Below are 20,719 nucleotides of genomic sequence, written 5' to 3'. Positions count from 1 at the left end.
CTTAAGGTTTGCCAACTGCCACTAAGAAGCCAAGACTGTCACTGGAGAACACATAAGCAGGAGGGACTGGACGGATAACTCGTGGGAATGACCAGACGAGACAGAAACAGATCCTGGCACAACAGCTACAGACAAATAACCAAGCAGATCATGTTTCTTGTGAATATAGTGTGCTCACAAGATGTTTATAATCATACTTTCATAAAAAGGCAAAAAGTAAAAAGAAAATATATACATTACACTGGGATTACAGAGGTCATTTATTTTTTTATTTACATAGACAGACAAAGTATTTTGCGTTTGAAATGTACAGTTCAGATTATTTTGGACCCAGCATGTCTTCTGGCCTAACCCATTGGTCAAACTGCTCTGATGTAAGAATTCCAAGTTTAATCGCAGTCTCCTTTAATGTAGAACCTTCCTTGTGAGCTATTTTGGCAATCTTTGCTGCTTTATCATATCCTGTGATGAGAAATAAACATATATAAGTATGGCATTTTTATATTTTAAAATGTACGTCAGGAATTTATTGCAGCTAGCTATAACGGATATATAGATTACATAAAACAAAATATAATGTTAGTAATAAAAATAAAATGGTCAAAAGTTAAATAATAAATATCTATTATACAAGGTCATTCAATATTGAAATTGATTTACATACATCCTCTTATATAAAAAAGGGAGAAATACTTGGAAAACAACACACTGTTAAATGCTTTTCAAACGGAGACCCGTTATTTATGTCATGTTGCATACTTCCTGCTATGCCACCTGAAAGATGTCCTGTGCACAGTGATGCAGTAGCGTAAATGCAAAATTTCAGTATAGAGTGGTCATTGCAAGTGGGGTCTTGTTTCTGAATATTGACCCACAGATCTGGATAATGCTGGTTACGGCACTGGACAATATATCGTTTGTTTGTTTGCAGATCGGCAGGGTATACACACACACACACTGGATAGGTCTTATCGCTTCAGCCCTGCAGCATAGCCGATGTCCGAGTAATCGTTGCATCTTGCTGTGTGTACAGGCGACCAGTCTGCTGCCTGCACACTTTAGGCAGCGACTGTCGGTGACGGACATCTCAGCTGGTTGGGAAAATTCAAATGCCCCTCCAGTTGTAAAGTCACTGAAGACACATTGAGCGGCCAAAATCAGTAAGTGTGTATGCTAACCAGAATCAGCAGCTCATATGTCAGCATGGAGGCTAGATTATATAATTCCCCCATACTAAACATACCCATTTTGTGTAACAACTTTTTCTTTAATAACGTTGAGCAAAAAGTTTGGCTCCTCGATGAATCTTTCTGGACAGAAGAAAGTCACCCTTTCTGCACTAAATTGTCCCAATGCCTCCCTTTGTCCTTAGCACCATATGAGTCGCAAGGGAGTAGCTAAGTGCCCAGATACATACCAACTAAACATGCAGCATATTTTGTCATAGTATGTGTGCGTGCACATCTAGAAAATGTATGTGTAATTTGAGCAGAAAGTTAAACATGGATTCATTTAAAAGGTCATTTATTTGGTGTGCAGATTAGATAATAAAGAAAGGGTGACCTTGATAAACTCGTATTTTTTTTTAACCTCACTGATTATGTTACTACGTAACCTTAGAACCATCAATTCACATTAGTGTTATTTAAGGAAAATGTGGATATTTGACTTTAATTCCCCTAGACCGTTAAAAAAATAAAAACGTAAAATCTTGCTGTTCTGGCTTATATTTTCCATACTGCATCATGTAATTACAGTAAATAAATCTGTGAAAACTGTTTTTACCTATTAACAGTACGAAGCTCTTCATTATAAAGTAGCAATTTTAATATATCAAAGTTGTATCATAACAAACCAAGCCAAACGTGTGGAAAATATTTTAAAGGTTACCCTACACCTTTAAAGAGGATTTTGTACAAACCGAAAAATATATCTCTCAATCCATCTGGAGGGACACTTCAGAATCTGGATTAGAGGGGCTGGCAAAAGGAGTAGGCAACTTAATGGCATCACAAGCCTCCAAATTTATGGAACTTGTAAAACTAAGTAAATGTATGTACAGAAGACCATGTAATTGAACTGCACAATTGTTCCACCAAGGTGCCGGTCCGTTCAGGAAATGCCTAGAGCTTGAGAAGAATGAGCCAGAAGGGAGTCCGATATGGCCTATCAGAGGACAGTGACACTTGGTGTATTGTAGCAGAGATCCACGTAGCAATGGAGTGCTTAGAGCAGGCATTCCCAACCACGGTCTTCAAGGCACACCAACAATGCAGGTTTTAGTGATATCCAGGCTCCAGCACAGGTGACTTAATTAGTAGCTCAGTTATTTTGATTTAACCATCTGTGCTGCAGCCTGGATATCACTAAAACCTGCATTGTTGGTGTGCCTTGAGGACCGTGGTTGAAAATGCCTGGCTTAGAGGCTGGCCAGCCATATTTTGGCACTTCAACCAGGACCAAAAGACTATCTATACACAGATGGAGAATTTATGTTCAAGCTAAATCCATAAGGCATGCACCCACATCCAAAATATATAGCATGACCTACCCAGGAGACTAGGTCAACATCGGGAAAGTTGGGAAGACAACATTTTGAATTCAAATGAAATCTTAACCACCATCAGGTGGAAAAACAGTTTAGTACGAAAGACCACCCTATCAGAATGAAAGATCATGAAGGGGAACTTACAGAATAAAGGTAGCCAATTCTAACACCCACCTGGCGACCAGGATGCAAGCCACCATCAAAGTAAAAAAACGCAGTTCCTCTAACTCAAGGTGCTGAAAGGGGAACCTTCTAATGAGTCTAAAATACCAAACTGAGATCCCAAGGAGAAGTATGAGAGACATAAGGAGGTTGGGTATGGATCACCCCTTGCAAGAAGGTCTGCACTTCCAGGATGACTGACAAACATTTTTGGAAGAATCAGACAGTGCCAATATCAGACTCTTCAAGGAAGAAAGGTGAAGGCCCTTACTCATCTCCACCTATAGAAATTACAAAAGCCTTGGAAATCGAAAAAGGGCAGCCAAGATACCCTGCCACTAACACTAAAGAATATAAATACTCCATACATGATTGTAGATCCTGGAGTTTATGAGCCTTGACACATGGTACTAACTGCCTGTCTATAAAACCTGCAAGCAATCAAGATCTGGCCCTCAAGTACCATGCTATCAAAGCCAGCTGATGCAAACCGGGGTGCAGATATGGGCCCGAGTTTTTATTCTGTTCTGTTATTATGTAAATTGATATGTGCTGCGTCTATACAGAGGTGTTATTAATTTTAATACTAATGACATTCTTATTTATGCTTTGGAGTCTTCTGATTGTACTCCACAAAAATGGCTGTTTCACCGATCTACAGTACATATTCAGTCCTCTCCAAAATGGCAGGTGCTGAGAGACACCATGTTCAGCTGAGTCAGACACACTATCAGCATTTGATTCCAGGCATTGCTAAACTGGATATATGTCACCATAAGTGACTCACCACTGGAACGCAGGCGGAATGCAAACAGCGGACCACGACTTTCGCGCACTGTAGGAAGTGCGGCAAAGGTGGGCAAGAACACTCAGGACTTGTTTAATACTTTATGGGGATTGTGAACAACAGAAATGGGCTATTGTGGACTGGATTATATATATTAAATATACCTTTTTATAAGATGTTAGGAATTCCATGTCTGGAAATAGGTCTGTACTGGAATTATAGCTCCTCGATCCTGTCCCATACCAATCCTCACTGCTAAGTCACTTCTCCTCCCCCCCCCACCCCATTTCCAGACCACCCACACGCATTCAGAACCCAGCCAACCTGATCCCCATTTCCCCTGTCCCTTCCCTTCCTTTCTCCTGTGCACTCTGGAATGCTAGATCAATCTGTAACAGGCTGACTATCCACGACCTCTTCATCTCCCACTCTTTTAACCTTCTCGCCATCACTGATACCTGGCTCTCCTCCTCTGACGCCAACTCCCCCCCTGCTGTCCTCTCACGGAGGCCTCTCCTTCACCCACACAGTTAGACCTGATGACAGCCAGGGTGGAGTCGTGGGCATCCTTCTCTCCCCAAACTGCACCTTTTCGTGTCATCCCACCTCAGCGCTCCCTCACCTTCTCCACCTTTGAGGTCCACACTATCCGCCTCTTCTATCCCAGTCACCTTCATGTGGCAGTGATCTACCGTCCACACTGGCCACTGTTCACCTTTCCTTGACAACTTTGCTGGCTGGCTTCCCCACTTTCTCTCCTCCGACCTCCCCTCTATCATCCTCGGTTACTTTAACATCCCTATCGACATCACTAATGCAACTTCCACTAAACATCTTGTACTTTCTCAATGGACCTCCAGCCCTACTCACAATCTCGGCCACTCCCTCGACCTGGTCTTCGCCCACCGATGTGATCTCTCTGATTTCTCAAACTCTTCATTCCTTCTCTCTGACCACCATCTGCTTTTTTTCACCCTCTCATCTTCCCCTCTCCTCTCCAAGCCCAGACCCACCATCATCAAACGCAATATTGGCTCTCTCAACCCCGCTATCCTGTCCTCCCTCGCGACTTTCCTCTCTCCACTATGACTTGTCCCAACCAGGCAGCCTCCTTCTATAACTCTTCCCTTACCGCTGCTCTCGACTCTCTGGCCGCCCTCTCCTCTGTCCCCCTCCGCCGCTCCAAACCCCAACCCTGGCACACCAAACGAAAAAGATTCCTACACAAATGTTCACTCTCCGCAGAACGCTCCTGGAGGAGATCTCACTCTCTGGCGGACTTCCTCCATTTCAAGTTTATTCTCTCCTCCTACTGCTCTGCTCTTTCTCTCGCCAAGAAATCCTTTTTCCAAGTACTCATCTCTTCTCAGTCCTCCAGTCCACGCTGTCTCTTTGAAACTTTCAACGCCCCCCTCCTCCCTCACTGCCACTACCTCCTTCTTCATCTCCAAAATTGAGGAAATCCAAAATGACATCTCCTCCCGTCACCACTCTGATGCCCCCCTGCTCCCATCATCCCTCCCCTCCATCTATCCCACCCTGTTCTGCTTCCATCCCACCTTAGACAATGAAGTCCACCCCCTCATCTTAAACTCTTCCCCCCCCCCCCCTCAACCTGCCCCTTGGACCCCCGCCCCTCCAGTCTTCTCTGCTCCCTCTCCCCCATTGCCTGCTTCCACTTTGCTCACCTCTTTAACCTATCGCTCTCTACCGGCTTCTTTCTCTCACCATTCAAACATGCTCTGGTCTTACTTATTCTAAAAAAACAACAACTCGACCATTCATCACTCACTAGCTACCATCCCATCTCTCTTCTCCCATTCGCCTCCACACTACTTGAACAACTGGTCTACAGCAGTCTCACAAGCTACCTCTCTGACAACTCCATCCTTGATTCAATACAATCTGGCTTTCGCTCACTCCACTCCACTGAGACTGCCCTGGTGAAAGTCACCAATGACCTGCTTTCGACCAAATCCAAGGGCCACTTCTCTCTGCTCATCCTTCTGGACCTCTCTGCTGCCTTTGACACCGTGGATCATCCTCTCCTCCTCCGCACACTCCAAAACGTTGGCCTCTCTAGCACCGTCCTTGACTGGTTTACCTCTTGCCTCACTAACCGCTCCTTCTCCGTGTCTGCCTCCGACACCACCTCACACACTTCCATCCTTTCTGTTGGTGTCCCTCAGGGTTCTGTCCTAGGCCCCCTTCTGTTCTCCCTGTACACCTCTTCCTTGGGTGCGCTCATTAACTCCTTTGGCCTTCAATACCACCTCTATGCAGATGACACACAACTCTACCTCTCATCTCCTGATCTGTTCCCCTCTGTCCTCTCTCAGGTCTCTAGCTGCCTCTCTGCCATCTCCTCCTGGATGTCTGAGCGCTCTCTGAAGCTCAACATGGATAAAACTGAACTCGTTTTCTTCCCCCCCAGCCAGAGCAACACCCCCTACCAATATATCTATCACTGTTGACAACACCATCATCTCCCCCGTTCCCCTGGGCGTCACTCTTGACTCCTTCCTCTCCTTTGCACCCCACATCCAAGTTCTGGCACAATCCTGTAAGTTCCAGCTATACAACATTGCTTGCATCAGGCCATTTCTCTCCCAAAGTGCAACTAAACTTATCATCCACTCACTGGTCATCTCACGACTCGACTACTGCAATGTTCTCCTCACTGGCCTCAATTGCTCCCATCTCGCTCCCCTCCAATCTGTCCTCAACTCCGCAGCTAGACTCATCTTCCTCTCCCACCGCTCCACATCTGCCCTTCGACAAAATCTATACTGGCTCCCATTCCCCTACAGAATCCTCTCCAAACTCCTCACCCTCACCCTCACATACAAGGCCATCTCTAATTCCACTGCTCCCTAGATCTCCAACCTACTCTCCCTTCATACTCCCTCCCGCCCACTACAATGACCGTCACCTCTCTTCTGCACTCGTCACTGCTTCCCATGCACGAGTTCAAGATTTAGCCCGTGCTGCACCCCTTCAGTGGAACGCGCTCACCCGCTCCATTAGACTCTCCCCGACCTTGCAAAGCTTCAAACGGGCACTGAAAACCCACCTATTCATCAAAGTGTACCCCTCCGATACATATCCTAGTCCTGCTCCATGCCTTGAACATCTCTGCTTTGCTTACATACTGCCATCGCGCTTCTTCCCGCTTGCTCGCACCTCATGTCATCTGTCTGTCGCCCCTCCCCACTAGATTGTTAGCTTTTCAGAGCAAAGCCCTCTTTACTCTTGTTGTCAAAGACCTATTCTCAACACATTTCACTCGCCGTTCTCTCTTACTTAGCGACCATCTTTACCCGCATTTTCTCCTGCTGGTAAAGGCTCATCCCTATCTATGGCCGCCAGCCCCATTTACTCCCTCGCTACTTACATCTAAGCTGTATTATGTTTTGAGAATTGTGGTGCTCTTTGTTACCTTTACTCTATTTTTGTTATTTATTTACTGTAATGCTAAGTTTTGTCTCCCTGTACGGTCCTTTGTATGGCGCTTCGAAACACTTGTGGCACCCTGTAAATAAAATGTAATAATAATAATAATAATAATAAAGTCTGTATAGAGGTATAAATACTAGCTAAGGGGCATATCCTCCTCATGTCTTCAAGATACCACCTGTGTATTGACACGCATTGGCGAGAAGACCTTAGGAGTAATTGGACCTGACCTGACTGGCGGATGTTTAGCTCTGGGGACGCATGGTTTTACATTATATCACTATCTTGTTTTCCTACTGGCTATTGTAGACTAACTCACATGGTGAGAGAGTCCAATCTAACTTTTTTGGCATGTTTTTGGGATTCTTGGAAAAATACTGTATTACACTATTTTAAGCTTTTCTCTCCTGTTTACCGAATACGCATTGGAGAGCCTAATATGGACAAAGTAAAGAAAAAAAAAATAATGGGACCTGCATTTGACAAGACATGACATAGAAACATAGAATTTGACGGCAGATAAGAACCACTTAACCCATCTAGTTTGCCCCTTTTTTTTAACCATATTTTTATCTTTGTAATGATATCCTTATGTCTATCCCATGCATGTTTAAATTGCTCTACTGTCTTAGCTCTACCACCTCTGATAGGAGGATATTCCACTCCTCCACTACAGTCTGAAGTAATTTTTCCTCAAATTTCCCCTGAACCTATTGCTTCTCTTCATTTGGAGAATGTTTCCCTCCTGGACTTTGTTAAAACCCTTGATATATTTGAAAGTTTCTATCATGTCCCCCCTTTCCCTTCCATGCTACAAACTATACACATTGAGATTATTTACTCTTTCTGGGTATGTTTTGTGATGTAGGCCATGCACCATTTTAGTTGCCCTTCTTTGTACACTCTCTAATGTATTAATATACTTTTGAAGATATGGCTTTCAGAATTGAACACAGTATTCTAGATGAGGCCGTACCAATGACCTATACAGTGGCATTATTACTTCTTTCTGCTACCGATTCCTCTCCCAGTGCAGCCAAGCATCTGACTAGCCTTCCTCATTGCTTTGTTACATTGCTTACCTGCCTTTAAGTCACCTGAAATAGTGACTCCTAGATCCCTTTCCTCCTCAGTAGTTTCCAGTATAGTGCCTTTAATACTATATTTAACCTATGGATTTTGAGACCTTCATATGTGTTTGAGTCTGCTATATTGAGTAGACTACTCTCTCACGTACAGACTCCATTAAATTTGAGATCATATTATTCCTCACTTGGGAATATACAGTATTACACAATTGCATGTTTTCTTTGTTTTCCCCCCAGCATATTTGCTGAAGCACATTGATCAGGGGAAATCTGTTGTATCTTCTGAAGACTCCAAGCTATATTGGTTATCTGTAGCGCCTCTGGACCCAGTGTTGACTCTCTTTTGATATTTAAATGTTCTTGTAGTGTCGGGTGACACTATTCATCAGTGGGGGCAATTATCTTTCCTGTTTTATCCTATTTGCAGGAGAGGAATGTGTCAATGAGGCTCGGCCAGAATTTCCTGGAGGGCCAAATTAGGGGTATGAGAATGACTGGCAGATCTACTCGCTTTAAATGCGGACCACTCTTGTCAGCATGGACAGAGGTCGAAAGAAGTATACCTAATGGAAGGACCAAGGTGCTGTAAAAGCATCCATGAAGGACACTTGCACCGGACGTCTTACACCACATGGATTATTGAGGATAAGTGTTTAACATAACGTGCATTTGTACAGTTTCTGCAGTTGAGTAAAAGTGGTAGGAAAAATAATAAGAATTTACTCACCGGTAACTCTATTTCTCGTAGTACGTAGTGGATGTTGGGAACTCCGTAAGGACCATGGGGAATAGACGGGCTCCGCAGGAGACTGGGCACTCTAAAGAAAAGATTAGGTACTATCTGGTGTGCACTGGCTCCTCCCTCTATGCCCCTCCTCCAGACCTCAGTTAGGGAAACTGTGCCCGGAAGAGCTGACATTACAAGGAAAGGAAATTTTGAATCCAGGGTAAGACTCATACCAGCCACACCAATCACACCGTGCAACTTGTGATAACCTTACCCAGTTAACAGTATGAACAACAACTGAGCCTCACTCAACGGATGGCTCACAACAATAACCCTTAGTTAAGCAATAACTATATACACGTATTGCAGAAAGTCCGCACTTGGGACGGGCGCCCAGCATCCACTACGGACTACGAGAAATAGAATTACCGGTGAGTAAATTCTTATTTTCTCTGACGTCCTAGTGGATGCTGGGAACTCCGTAAGGACCATGGGGATTATACCAAAGCTCCCAAACGGGTGGGAGAGTGCGGATGACTCTGCAGCACCGAATGAGCAAACACAAAGTCCTCCTCAGCCAGGGTATCAAACTTGTAGAACTTTGCAAATGTGTTTGAACCCGACCAAGTAGCCGCTCGGCAAAGCTGTAAAGCCGAGACCCCTCGGGCAGCCGCCCAAGAAGAGCCCACCTTCCTTGTGGAATGGGCTTTTACTGATTTTGGATGCGGCAATCCAGCCGCAGAATGAGCCTGCTGAATCGTGCTACAGATCCAGCGAGCAATAGTTTGCTTTGAAGCAGGAGAACCCAGCTTGTTGGGTGCATGCAAGATAAACAACGAGTCAGTCTTCCCGACTCCAGCTGTTCTGGAAACATATATTTTCAAAGCCCTGACTACGTCCAGCAACTTGGAGTCCTCCAAGTCCCGAGTAGCCGCATGCACCACAATAGGTTGATTCAAATGAAACGATGACACCACCTTTGGGAGAAATTGGGGACGAGTCCTCAATTCTGCCCTGTCCATATGGAAGATCAGATATGGGCTTTTACACGACAAAGCCGCCAATTCCGACACACGCCTAACCGATGCTAAGGCCAACAGCATGACCACTTTCCACGTGAGATACTTTAGTTCCACGGTCTTAAGTGGCTCAAACCAGTGGGATTTCAGGAAATCCAACACAACGTTAAAATCCCAGGGTGCCACTGGTGGCACAAAAGGGGGCTGAATATGCAGCACTCCCTTAACAAATGTCTGAACCTCAGGCAGTGAAGCCAGTTCTTTTTGAAAGAAAATGGATAGGGACGAAATCTGGACCTTTATGGACCCCAATTTTAGGCCCATAGTCACCCCTGACTGTAGGAAGTGCAGGAAACGACCCAGTTGGAATTCCTCTGTAGGGGCCTTCCTGGCCACACACCAAGCTACATATTTCCGCCATATACGGTGATAATGCTTTGCGGTCACGTCTTTCCTAGCTTTTATCAGCGTAGGAATAACGTCATCCGGAATGCCTTTTTCCGCTAGGATCCGGCGTTCAACCGCCATGCCGTCAAACGCAGCCGCGGTAAGTCTTGGAACAGACAGGGCCCTTGTTGCAGCAGGTCCTGTCTGAGAGGCAGAGGCCATGGGTCCTCTGTGCGCATTTCTTGCAGTTCCGGGTACCAAGTCCTTCTTGGCCAGTCCGGAACAATGAGTATTGTTCTTATTCCTCTCTTTCTTACTATTCTCAGTACCTTGGGTATGAGAGGAAGAGGAGGAAACACATATACCGACTGGTACACCCACGGTGTCACTAGGGCGTCCACAGCTATCGCCTGAGGGTCCCTTGACCTGGCGCAATATCTTTTTAGCTTTTTGTTGAGGCGGGACGCCATCATGTCCACCTGTGGCAGTTCCCATCGGTTTGCAATCAGTTGGAAGACTACTTGATGAAGTCCCCACTCTCCCGGGTGGAGGTCGTGTCTGCTGAGGAAGTCTGCTTCCCAGTTGTCCACTCCCGGAATGAACACTGCTGACAGTGCTTGCACGTGATTCTCCGCCCATCGAAGAATCTTTGTGGCTTCCGCCATTGCCATCCTGCTTCTTGTGCCGCCCTGGCGGTTTACATGGGCGACCGCCGTGATGTTGTCTGACTGAATCAGCACTGGCCGGTTTTGAAGCAGGGGCTCTGCTTGACTCAGGGCGTTGTAAATGGCCCTTAATTCCAGTATATTTATGTGTAGAGAAGTCTCCAGACTTGACCACAGCCCTTGGAAGTTTCTTCCCTGAGTGACTGCTCCCCATCCTCGGAGGCTTGCATCCGTGGTCACCAGGACCCAGTCCTGTATGCCGAACCTGCGGCCCTCGAGAAGGTGAGCACTCTGCAGCCACCACAGAAGAGACACCCTGGCCCTCGGGGACAGGGTGATCAGCCGATGCATCTGAAGATGCGATCCGGACCACTTGTCCAACAGATCCCACTGAAAGATCCTTGCATGGAACCTGCCGAAGGGAATGGCTTCGTATGAAGCCACCATCTTTCCCAGGACTCGCGTGCAGTGATGCACCGATACCTGTTTTGGTTTCAGGAGGTCCCTGACCAGAGATGCTAATACCTGGGCCTTCCCCACCGGGAGAAACACCTTCTTCTGTTCTGTGTCCAGAATCATGCCCAGGAAAAGCAGACGCGTCGTAGGAATCAGCTGCGACTTTGGAACATTCAGAATCCAGCCGTGCTGTTGCAACACTTCCTGAGAGAGTGCTACGCTGATCAACAACTGCTCCCTGGACCTCGCCTTTATGAGGAGATCGTCCAAGTACGGGATAATTATAACTCCCTTCTGCCGAAGGAGTATCATCATTTCGGCCATTACCTTGGTAAATATTCTCTGTGCTGTGGACAGGCCAAACGGCAACGTCTGGAATTGGTAATGACAGTCCTGTACCACAAATCTGAGGTACTCCTGGTCAAGTGGGTAAATGGGGACATGCAAGTAAGCATCTTTGATGTCCAGCGACACCATAAAATCCCCCTCTTCCAGGCTTGCAATAACCGCTCTGAGCGATTCCATTTTAAACTTGAATTTCTTTATATAAGTGTTCAAGGATTTTAAATTCAGAATGGATCTCACCGAACCGTCCGGTTTCGGTACCACAAACATTGCGGAATAGTAACCCCTTCCCAGTATTTCTGTCGAGGGAATCTATGTTGTCTAACAGAGTATCTGTCCACGCTGCTACAGCACTACACATCTAGGCTGAAGCAATAGCAGGTCTCAGTAGAGTACCAGAGTGTGTATACACTGACTTCAGGATAGCTTTCTATCCGCAGGCTCCTTTAGGGCGGCCGTATCCTGAGACGGCAGGGCCACCTTTTTAGATAAGCGTGTCAGCGCCTTGTCCACCCTAGGGGATGTTTCCCAGCGTAACCTGTCTGTCGGCGGGAAAGTGTACGCCATCAGTAACCTCTTAGAAATCACTAATTTCTTATCAGGGGAACTCCACGCTTCTTCACACAATTCATTTAATTCATCAGATGGGGGAAAAGTCACTGGCTGCTTTTTCTCCCCAAACATATAAACCCTCTTGGTATTAACAGGGTTAATCTCAGAAATGTGTAATACATCTTTCATTGCAATAATCATGTATCGGATGGCCTTGGTCATTTTAGACTGTAAATGTGCCTCATCATCGTCGACACTGGAGTCGGACTCCGTGTCGACATCTGTGTCAACCATCTGAGATAGAGGGCGTTTATGAGCCCCTGACAGTTTCTGAGTCGCCTGGGCAGGCGCGGGCTGAGACCCCGGCTGTCCCAAGGCTGCAGCGTCATCAAACCTTTTATGTAAGGAGTTTACATTGTCATTTAAGACATTCCACATATCCATCCAATCAGGTGTCGGCCCCGACGGGGGCGACACCACACTTATCTGCCCTTGCTCCGCCTCCACGTAACCTTCTTCATCAAACATGTCAACACAGCCGTACCGACACACCGCACACACACAGGGAATGCTCAGACTGAGGACAGGACCCCACAAAGTCCTTTGGGGAGACAGAGAGAGAGTATGCCAGCACACACCACAGCGCTATATAACACAGGGATTTACACTGATAATAAGTGATTTACCCAATAGCTGCTTTATATGTCTTATTTGCGCCTAAATTTATGTGCCCCCCCTCTCTTTTTAACCCGTCTTGTACCTGGATACTGCAGGGGAGAGCCTGGGGAGCTGCTTCCAGCGGAGCTGTGAAGAGAAAGTGGCGCTGGTGTGCTGAGGAAGAAGGCCCCGCCCCCTCAGTGGCGGGCTTCTATCCCGCTTTCTGTGTAAAAAAAATGGCGGGGTTTTTACATATATACAGTGCCAGGCTGTATATATGTATTTTTATGCCAAAGGTACTTCAATTGCAGCCCAGGGCGTCCCCCCCCAGCGCCCTGCACCCTACAGTGACCGGAGTGTGTAAGTGTGCTGGGAGCAATGGCGCACAGCTGCGGTGCTGTGCGCTACCTTAATGAAGACAGGAGTCTTCAGCCGCCGATTTCGTCGTCTTCAAGCTTCTGTTCTTCTGGCTCTGCAAGGGGGATGGCGGCGCGGCTCCGGGAACGGACGATCGAGGACAGGTGCCTGTGTTCGAACCCTCTGGAGCTAATGGTGTCCAGTAGCCTAAGAAGCACAAGCTAGCTGCAAGCAGGTAGGTTTGCTTCTCTCCCCTTAGTCCCACGTAGCAGTGAGTCTGTTGCCAGCAGAAGCTCACTGAAAATAAAAAACCTAAAAAATATTTTCTTTACTAGTAAGCTCAGGAGAGCCCACTAGGAGCACCCAGCTCTGGCCGGGCACAGATTCTGAGGTCTGGAGGAGGGGCATAGAGGGAGGAGCCAGTGCACACCAGATAGTACCTAATCTTTTCTTTAGAGTGCCCAGTCTCCTGCGGAGCCCGTCTATTCCCCATGGTCCTTACGGAGTTCCCAGCATCCACTAGGACGTCAGAGAAATATAAGTACATTAATAATTAATTAATTCAGTTTAGATCTTTTCTCATTAGTTTCTTATGCTATATTCTAAAAATACCCATTCATTTGAATAAAAGTTCTTACCTATGTGAGGGTTGAGAGCAGTTACAAGCATTAATGATTCACTCATCAATTTATTGATTCTTTCAGTATTTGCTTGAATTCCAACAACACAATTATCAGTAAAAGAAACCGATGCATCACCTATTAGCCTGATTGAGTTCAGAATATTTTTGATCTAAAAATAAAACAAAAACATAAAATAAAATATACAGAAGAGAGACATCCAAAACAGCAGAAAAATACATCATCAAGGGAGACTGGATATAGACAGGAGGGACCTGCACAGGGATTTCACTACACTTAAGCAGCAACAGCCACAATGCCAGCATACAATCACTATTAAAAATGAAATTGTGGAATGTAGAGGGAAGACATGGATAACCTGATAAATAAAAGTACAAATTTTAGGAATAAAAAAAATAGGATTTTAATTACCTATCGGTAAATCCATTTCTCGTAGTCCGTAGGGGATACTGGGAATCTATTTAGTAGTACCATGTGGTATAGACGGGTACACTAGGAGCCACAGGCACTATAGAAGTTTGATTGTGTGTGCTGGCTCCTCCCTCTACACCCCTCCTATCAGACTCGGTTTAGGAAACTGTGCCCGAGGAGATGGACATACTTTGAGAGAAGGTTATAGAAAAGGAAAGTGGTGAGAAATCGAACAAGCACAACCAGAAGAAAAGGAAAGCCATGCTAACCAGGGACAGCAACAGCTGAACCAAACAGCATTACTTAACTAAGTAACAGAGTAGGATGAACGAAGCACCGGGCGGGTGCCCAGTATCCCCTACGGACTACGAGAAAAGGATTTACAGGTAGGTAATTAAAATCCTATTTCTCTTACGTCCTAGGGGATACTGGGAATCCATTTAGTACCATGGGGAAGTACCAAAGCTCCCAAACCAGGTGGGAGAGTGCTGAGGTTCCTGCAGAACTGATTGACCAAACTGAAGGTCCTCAGAGGCCAAAGAATTGAACTTGTAAATCTTGGCAAACATGTTCAAACCCAACCAAGTAGCTGCTCGGCAGAGCTGTACAACCGAAACACCCCAGGCTGTCGCCAAAGAGGAACCCACCGACCTAGTAGAGTGGGCTTGAATAGATTTCAGAATCGGCAAACCTACCGTGGAATAAGCATGCTGGAAAGTAAGCCTGATCCAGTGTGCAACGGACTGCTTCGAAGCAGGACAACTAATTTTATTGGAATCATAAACAACGAACAGCGAGTCCGATTTTCTGTGATGAGCTGTTCTCTTCACATAGACATTCAAAGCCCTTACGACATCCAAAGACTTTGAAGTAGCAGAGACATCCGTAACCACAATAGGTCGGTTGATGTGAAACACGGATACCAACTTAGGAAGAAATTGCTGATGAGTCCTGAGATCAGCTCTGTCCTCATGGAAAATTAAGTAGGGGCTCTTATGAGACAACACCCCCATCTCCGACACACATCTTGTTGAAGCCAAGGCCAACAGTGTGACGGTCTTCCACGTAAGGTACTTTACATCTACCTCCTGCAACGGTTCAAACCAGTCCGATTGAAGGAACTGCAGTGCGAAATTGAAATCCCAAGGTGCTGTAGGAGGCACAAAGGGAGGCTGTAAGTGCATTACACCTTTTAAGAATGTCTGGACCTCAGGGAGAGAAGCCAATTGTTTCTGAAAGAAAATAGACAAGGCTGAAATCTGAACTTTAATGGAGCCTAGGCACGTAGCCCACGTCAACTCCCAACTGCAGAAAAAGCAGGAAACGTCCCAGATGAAATTCCACCGCAGAATATGGTCTGCTTTCACACAAAGAGACCTATTTCTTCCAAATACGATGGCAATGTTTAGACCAGGGGCAGCCAACCCTGGTACTCGAGAGCTACCAGCAGTTCACGTTTTCCAGGTCTCCTCACAGGATCACAAGTGAAGTCATTTGCTCCAACTATGGATTCTTTTTTTTTTTTTTAACATCAATACTTTTTATTGGATTTTATATCGAATGCAAAAAGAAAAAAAAGGGGGGGGGGGGGGGGGGTGTACAGAAAAAAAACAGGGTGGGGAGTGTCAAAGTCAGAAAAATATCTCTATACACACTGCCATATTTGCACCTCATACACGTCCGCACTGCGCATGCGTACGCTCTCCCGTGCGTGCGCATACTCACAGTCGCGGGCACCCGCAGGCGCACGGTATGCGTATTTACGGTAGAGTTTATGTGATCGTAGCGTGCGACTCAATCGTTACATATTTTAACTATATAATGTATTTTGTAGATCATGGTCCCTTTGATAGATTCTGAAAGTTTAGTTAATATAGCATGTTCCTGGACAGGGGGATCCCTCTTTGTATTGTACGAAGGGTCTAACAGGAGTCATACAGTGGTGTTTAGTACCCATCGGAAGAGTATTTAATTAGCAATATTCCGGTGTTGGTTTGGAGCGGATTAATCGCTCGTGCGAATAGTTATGGACATAAGAAGTTTATGTCCATTTACTATTATTTGCTCTTACTTAGCCATGCGGCGGGAAACCCAGTTTCCCTCCCACCTGAGCTGTTGGAAATCGTCACAGCCCACCTGTATGAATCAACCTATGACCTTTTGTTATAGTGCGAGGAGGAATTCCTGTGTCCAATGAACAATGAGATTGTAGGGACCATTGAATTGTATTGTGTGTGGGGCATAAATAGACAAGCCGATCACATCCAGCTCACTCTTCAACGGTTATCATTGCTGAAAATCGGGAGCTGGATGTCCAGAGGCGCATGCGATCGTTTCCCCTTGTGCGTAAGTGTTTCTCCGCAACCATATTGTTCTTACTGTTATTGTGGGCCATTTCTCTCTCTCTCTCTCTTCTCCTCTTTCTCTCTTATTTTCCCTTAAAACATAATTGTATTGTATTGTATTTCCTGTGTAGTTATCTGGTTAGGTAGTCTATGTTATATTGTAGTGTATGACTTGTATTGTGTTAATTCTTTTGCAAGTATATCATTCATAATATATATATATTAGGCGTTGGACCCTAAGCCCAGGTATCTGTGTATTTCTTATAGTGTTTAGTATTCTCAGAGCGTCGGTGACGCTCGAACAGCATTTGAGTTAATAAGGTTACACTAGGTTGCATCTACACCCTATTTCTACACTAAGGTTTTACTGCATAATATACTGTTTATGGTTTAGATATAAAGGTTTAACATTGTGAGCGTCAGCGCCGCTGGTGATCTCCTCTTGGTCCCGAGCGTCCGCTACGCTATAGCGAATCATTACGTTAGACGGCAGCCAATAGCGTGCCTGCCTGTGATCTCTTGGCCGTGAGCGAACGTGAAGCTTGAGCGTCTCGACTACGGCTAAGCGATTGCTACGCAACGAGCGTACCCTTACGGTACTCCATACGTGAATAGCGTACAGTGTTCTTAGACCTCATAAAGGGTTTTATATAAGATAAATATTTAGCTTTATCAGGAGGGATGTACACGTCAATGAAGTAAAACATACATATGAGAGTAATACATAGCGAGTAAGCAGGTATTCAGGTATCATAGTCATATTAACTGATAAAAGTGTGCAGAGCTAGGTCAATAGGATTTATCAACTCCGACCCTAGTATCAGGGGGGAAGAAATTGATAGCATTATATACATAACAGCCAGTATAAATCAAAAGGAAAAGCATGGGAGATGGAACACTTAAGAAGTAGTAGATTCCTCATTCAGGCTAAATTGTAAAGGGGATGTCTTCCCTGGGTGTGATATGAGAGCAGAACCTTCCCCCTCCGTGACGTATTCATGCCAATGGAACCATTGCATAATGGGAGAGGAAGCAGAGGGGGAATAAGGCACATTCAGTTTCCATGGTATAATGGAAATTAACTTTATGAAATACTTTTAGAGCATGGGGCACTACCGCTTGTTTCCAGGCTTGGGCCAAGGTTGCCCTTGCTGCTATACAAATGTGTCCTAATAAGCACCTTTGGGAGACTGAGACCTCCAGGGGATACATATGTAGGAGAGCCAAAGCGGGGGATGGGCTTGAAGATAGACATAAAACTTTATTTATCAGCGTAAATACTTCTGCCCAGAAAGTTTGGAGAAGGGGACATGACCAGAAAATATGATACATATGTCCTATTTCTCCGCAATTTCTCCAACAGAGTGGTGAGCAGGAAGGCCAAAATGTGTGCAGTCTGTCCGGGGTCAAGTATAATCTATTCAGTAATTTAACATGAATTTCTGAATGGTTTAAACAGCGGGACATGCGGAATGTTAAACGATATAATTTCTCCCATTGTGTCTCTGCTATGGGAATACCTAAGTCCCTCTCCCAGCGCTTCTGGGCATTAGATAACTGTGGATCTTTTAAAATGTGTCAGTTAGTAATGACTACACCTGTGCACCTGCTATGTGAGCTGGAAAACGTGAACTGTTGGTAGCGCTCGAGGACCAGGGTTGGCTACCACTGGTTTAGACATTACCCCCTTTCTGGCTTGGATCATAGTCGGGATGACCTTGTCAGAAATCCCTCTCCTGGCTAGAATCAACCGTTCAACTTCCATGCCATTAAACGTAGCCATGGTACGTCTTGATAGACGAACGGGCCCTGCTGCAGAAGATCCTCTCGAAGAGGCAGAGGCCACAGATCTTCGATCAGCATCCTGAGAAGATCCGCATACCAGGCCCTTCTTGGCCAGTCCGGAGCAATGAGGAATGCTTGGACCTTCTCCCATTTTATTATTTTTAGAATTCTTGGAATCAGAGAAATGGAAGAAAACAAAGTACACCAGCTGCTAAACCCACGGAGTTGTCAGTGCGTCTACTGCTACTGCCTGTGGGTCCCTCGACCTGGAACAATACCGCTTGAGCTACTTGTTGAGTTGAGAGGCAATCATGTCGATTTGTGGATAACCCCACCGACATGTTAACCACCGAAACACCTCTGGGTGGAGGCCCCATTCCCCCGGGAGCAGATCGTGTCTGCTGAGGAAGTCTGCTTCCCAGTTGGCTACTCCCGGAATGAAGATTGCCGACAATGCCACGGCATGTTTTTCCACCCAGAGAATTCTTGACACATTGCGGCTCTGCTTTTCGTACCGCCCTGTCGGTTTATGTACATTAGCGCAGTCACATTGTCCGACTGGACTTGAATGGCCTGATTCCGAAGTAGAGATGAGGCCTGCTGAAGGGCATTGTAGAGTTCCCTGATGTATATCGGATGGACTTCCTGATTTGACCATCTTCCCTGAAACTGCACCCCCTGGGTGACTGTTCCCTAACCTCTGAGGCTTGCATCTGTGGTTAGCAGAATCCAATTCTGAATCCTGAACCTCGACGAGGTGAGAAGTCTGTAGCCACCACAGGAGGGAGATCCTGGCTTTCGGTGACAGACGAATCCTCTAGTATATGTGAAGACGCGATGCAGACCATTTGTCCAACAGATCCAGATGAAAGGGCCTTGCATGAAACCTTTCGTACTGAATTGCTTCATAAGAAGCCACCATTTTCCCAAGAAGGCGTATGCAGAAATGCACAGAGATTCGGGTCGGCTTCAAGACGGCCCGAACCATCGACTGGATTACCATTGCCTTTTCCAAGGGAAGGAATACGGTCTGTGACTCTGTGTCCAGTATCATTCCCAGTAACTGAAGCCTCTGCGTTGGTTCTAGGTGAGATATTGGCAGGATCAGAATCCACCCATGAACCAGGAGTAGTCTGGTTGAGAGGGCAATGTTCTCCAACAGCTGTTCCCTGGACGGTGCCTTTATCAGAAGATCGTCCAAGTACAGAACTATGTTCACTTCCTGTCTGCAGAGCAACATCATCATCTCTGCCATCACTTTGGTGAACACCCTCGGTGCCGTGGAGAGACCAAATAGCAGGGCCTGAAACTGGTAGTGGCAGTCCTGCAGTGCAAAACATGGATAAGCCTTATGAGGCGGCCAGATCGGAATGTGAAGGTACGCATCCTTGACATCCAGAGACGGTAGGAATTCCCCCTTCTCCAGACCTAAGATTACCTCTCTCAATGACTCCATCTTGAATTTGAACACTCGTAAGTACGAGTTCAATGACTTGAAGTTCAGAATCAGTCTTACCGAACCGTCCGGTTTCAGTACTACAAACAAGCTGGAATAGTAACCCTTGTTGTGTAGATGAAGTAAAACTGGAATAATTACCTGGGTCTGGAACAGTTTTTGAATGGCGTCATGGAAGTTTACTCTCACCTCTTGTGAAACTGGTAAGCCTGACTTGAAGAATCTGTGAGGTGGGAAGCTCCTGGAACTCCAGTCTGTAGCCCTGGGATATAAGGTCTATAACCCAGGGATCCTGGAACGATCCTGTCCAGATGTGACTGAAGAATTTTAGCCGGGGCTCCTACCTTCCTGTCTTCCAGGCATCGCGGTCCACAGTCATGCGGAAGGTTTTGAGGAAGCAGAGCCTGAGCCCTGTTCCTGTGAACCAGCAGTCGCTGGTTTGCGTGGTTTACCTCTAGCAGCAGTCGAAGAACCTCTGGCCTTGCCCAAAAACTTGGCAGTCCGAAAGGACTGTAGATTAGGTCCTGAGTAGGCCTTCCTAGCTGGCGGAGCTCCAGAAGGTAGGTAGGTATGTGGACTTACCTGTAGTAGCTCGGGAGATCCATTTGTCGAGTTCCACTTCTTTCCTGGAGTCCGCGTCAGCAGTCCACTGACGTAGCCATAATCCTCTACGTGCCGACACTGCCATAGCTGTAGTGAGTGCATTAAGCAAACGTATTTCTTTTATGGCTTGCACCATAAAGTTCGCAGAGTCTTGTATATATTGCAGGAGCAAAATAATTTCCTCTTGAGGTAAGGTGTCTAACCCCTCAATTAAATTACCTGACCAAGTAGCAATGGCTCTTGTAATCCACCCACATGCTATAGTAGGTCTC

The 20,719-nt window shown here is 45.9% G+C and overlaps 1 protein-coding gene across 1 annotated transcript in view; it reads right to left on the bottom strand.

Annotated features, from left to right (window-relative positions):
• Window positions 1–247: 247 nt before the first annotated feature.
• The window catches only part of FH (fumarate hydratase), a 176,104-nt gene continuing 155,632 nt past the window's right edge, over window positions 248–20,719 (bottom strand). Inside the window, exons 9-10 of the mRNA XM_063917732.1 lie at window positions 13,845–13,998; window positions 248–462 (exon numbers count right to left, since the gene is read on the bottom strand). Coding sequence (XP_063773802.1) covers window positions 320–462; window positions 13,845–13,998 — 297 coding nt within the window. The 3' untranslated portion in view covers window positions 248–319. The remainder of the gene's footprint in view (window positions 463–13,844; window positions 13,999–20,719) is intronic.

The sequence above is a fragment of the Pseudophryne corroboree genome, chromosome 4 (assembly GCF_028390025.1).
Source record: "Pseudophryne corroboree isolate aPseCor3 chromosome 4, aPseCor3.hap2, whole genome shotgun sequence".
Lineage (NCBI taxonomy): Eukaryota > Metazoa > Chordata > Amphibia > Anura > Myobatrachidae > Pseudophryne > Pseudophryne corroboree.
Note: the sequence above shows the minus strand (reverse complement) of the source record. Positions and strands in the feature narration are given on the sequence as shown.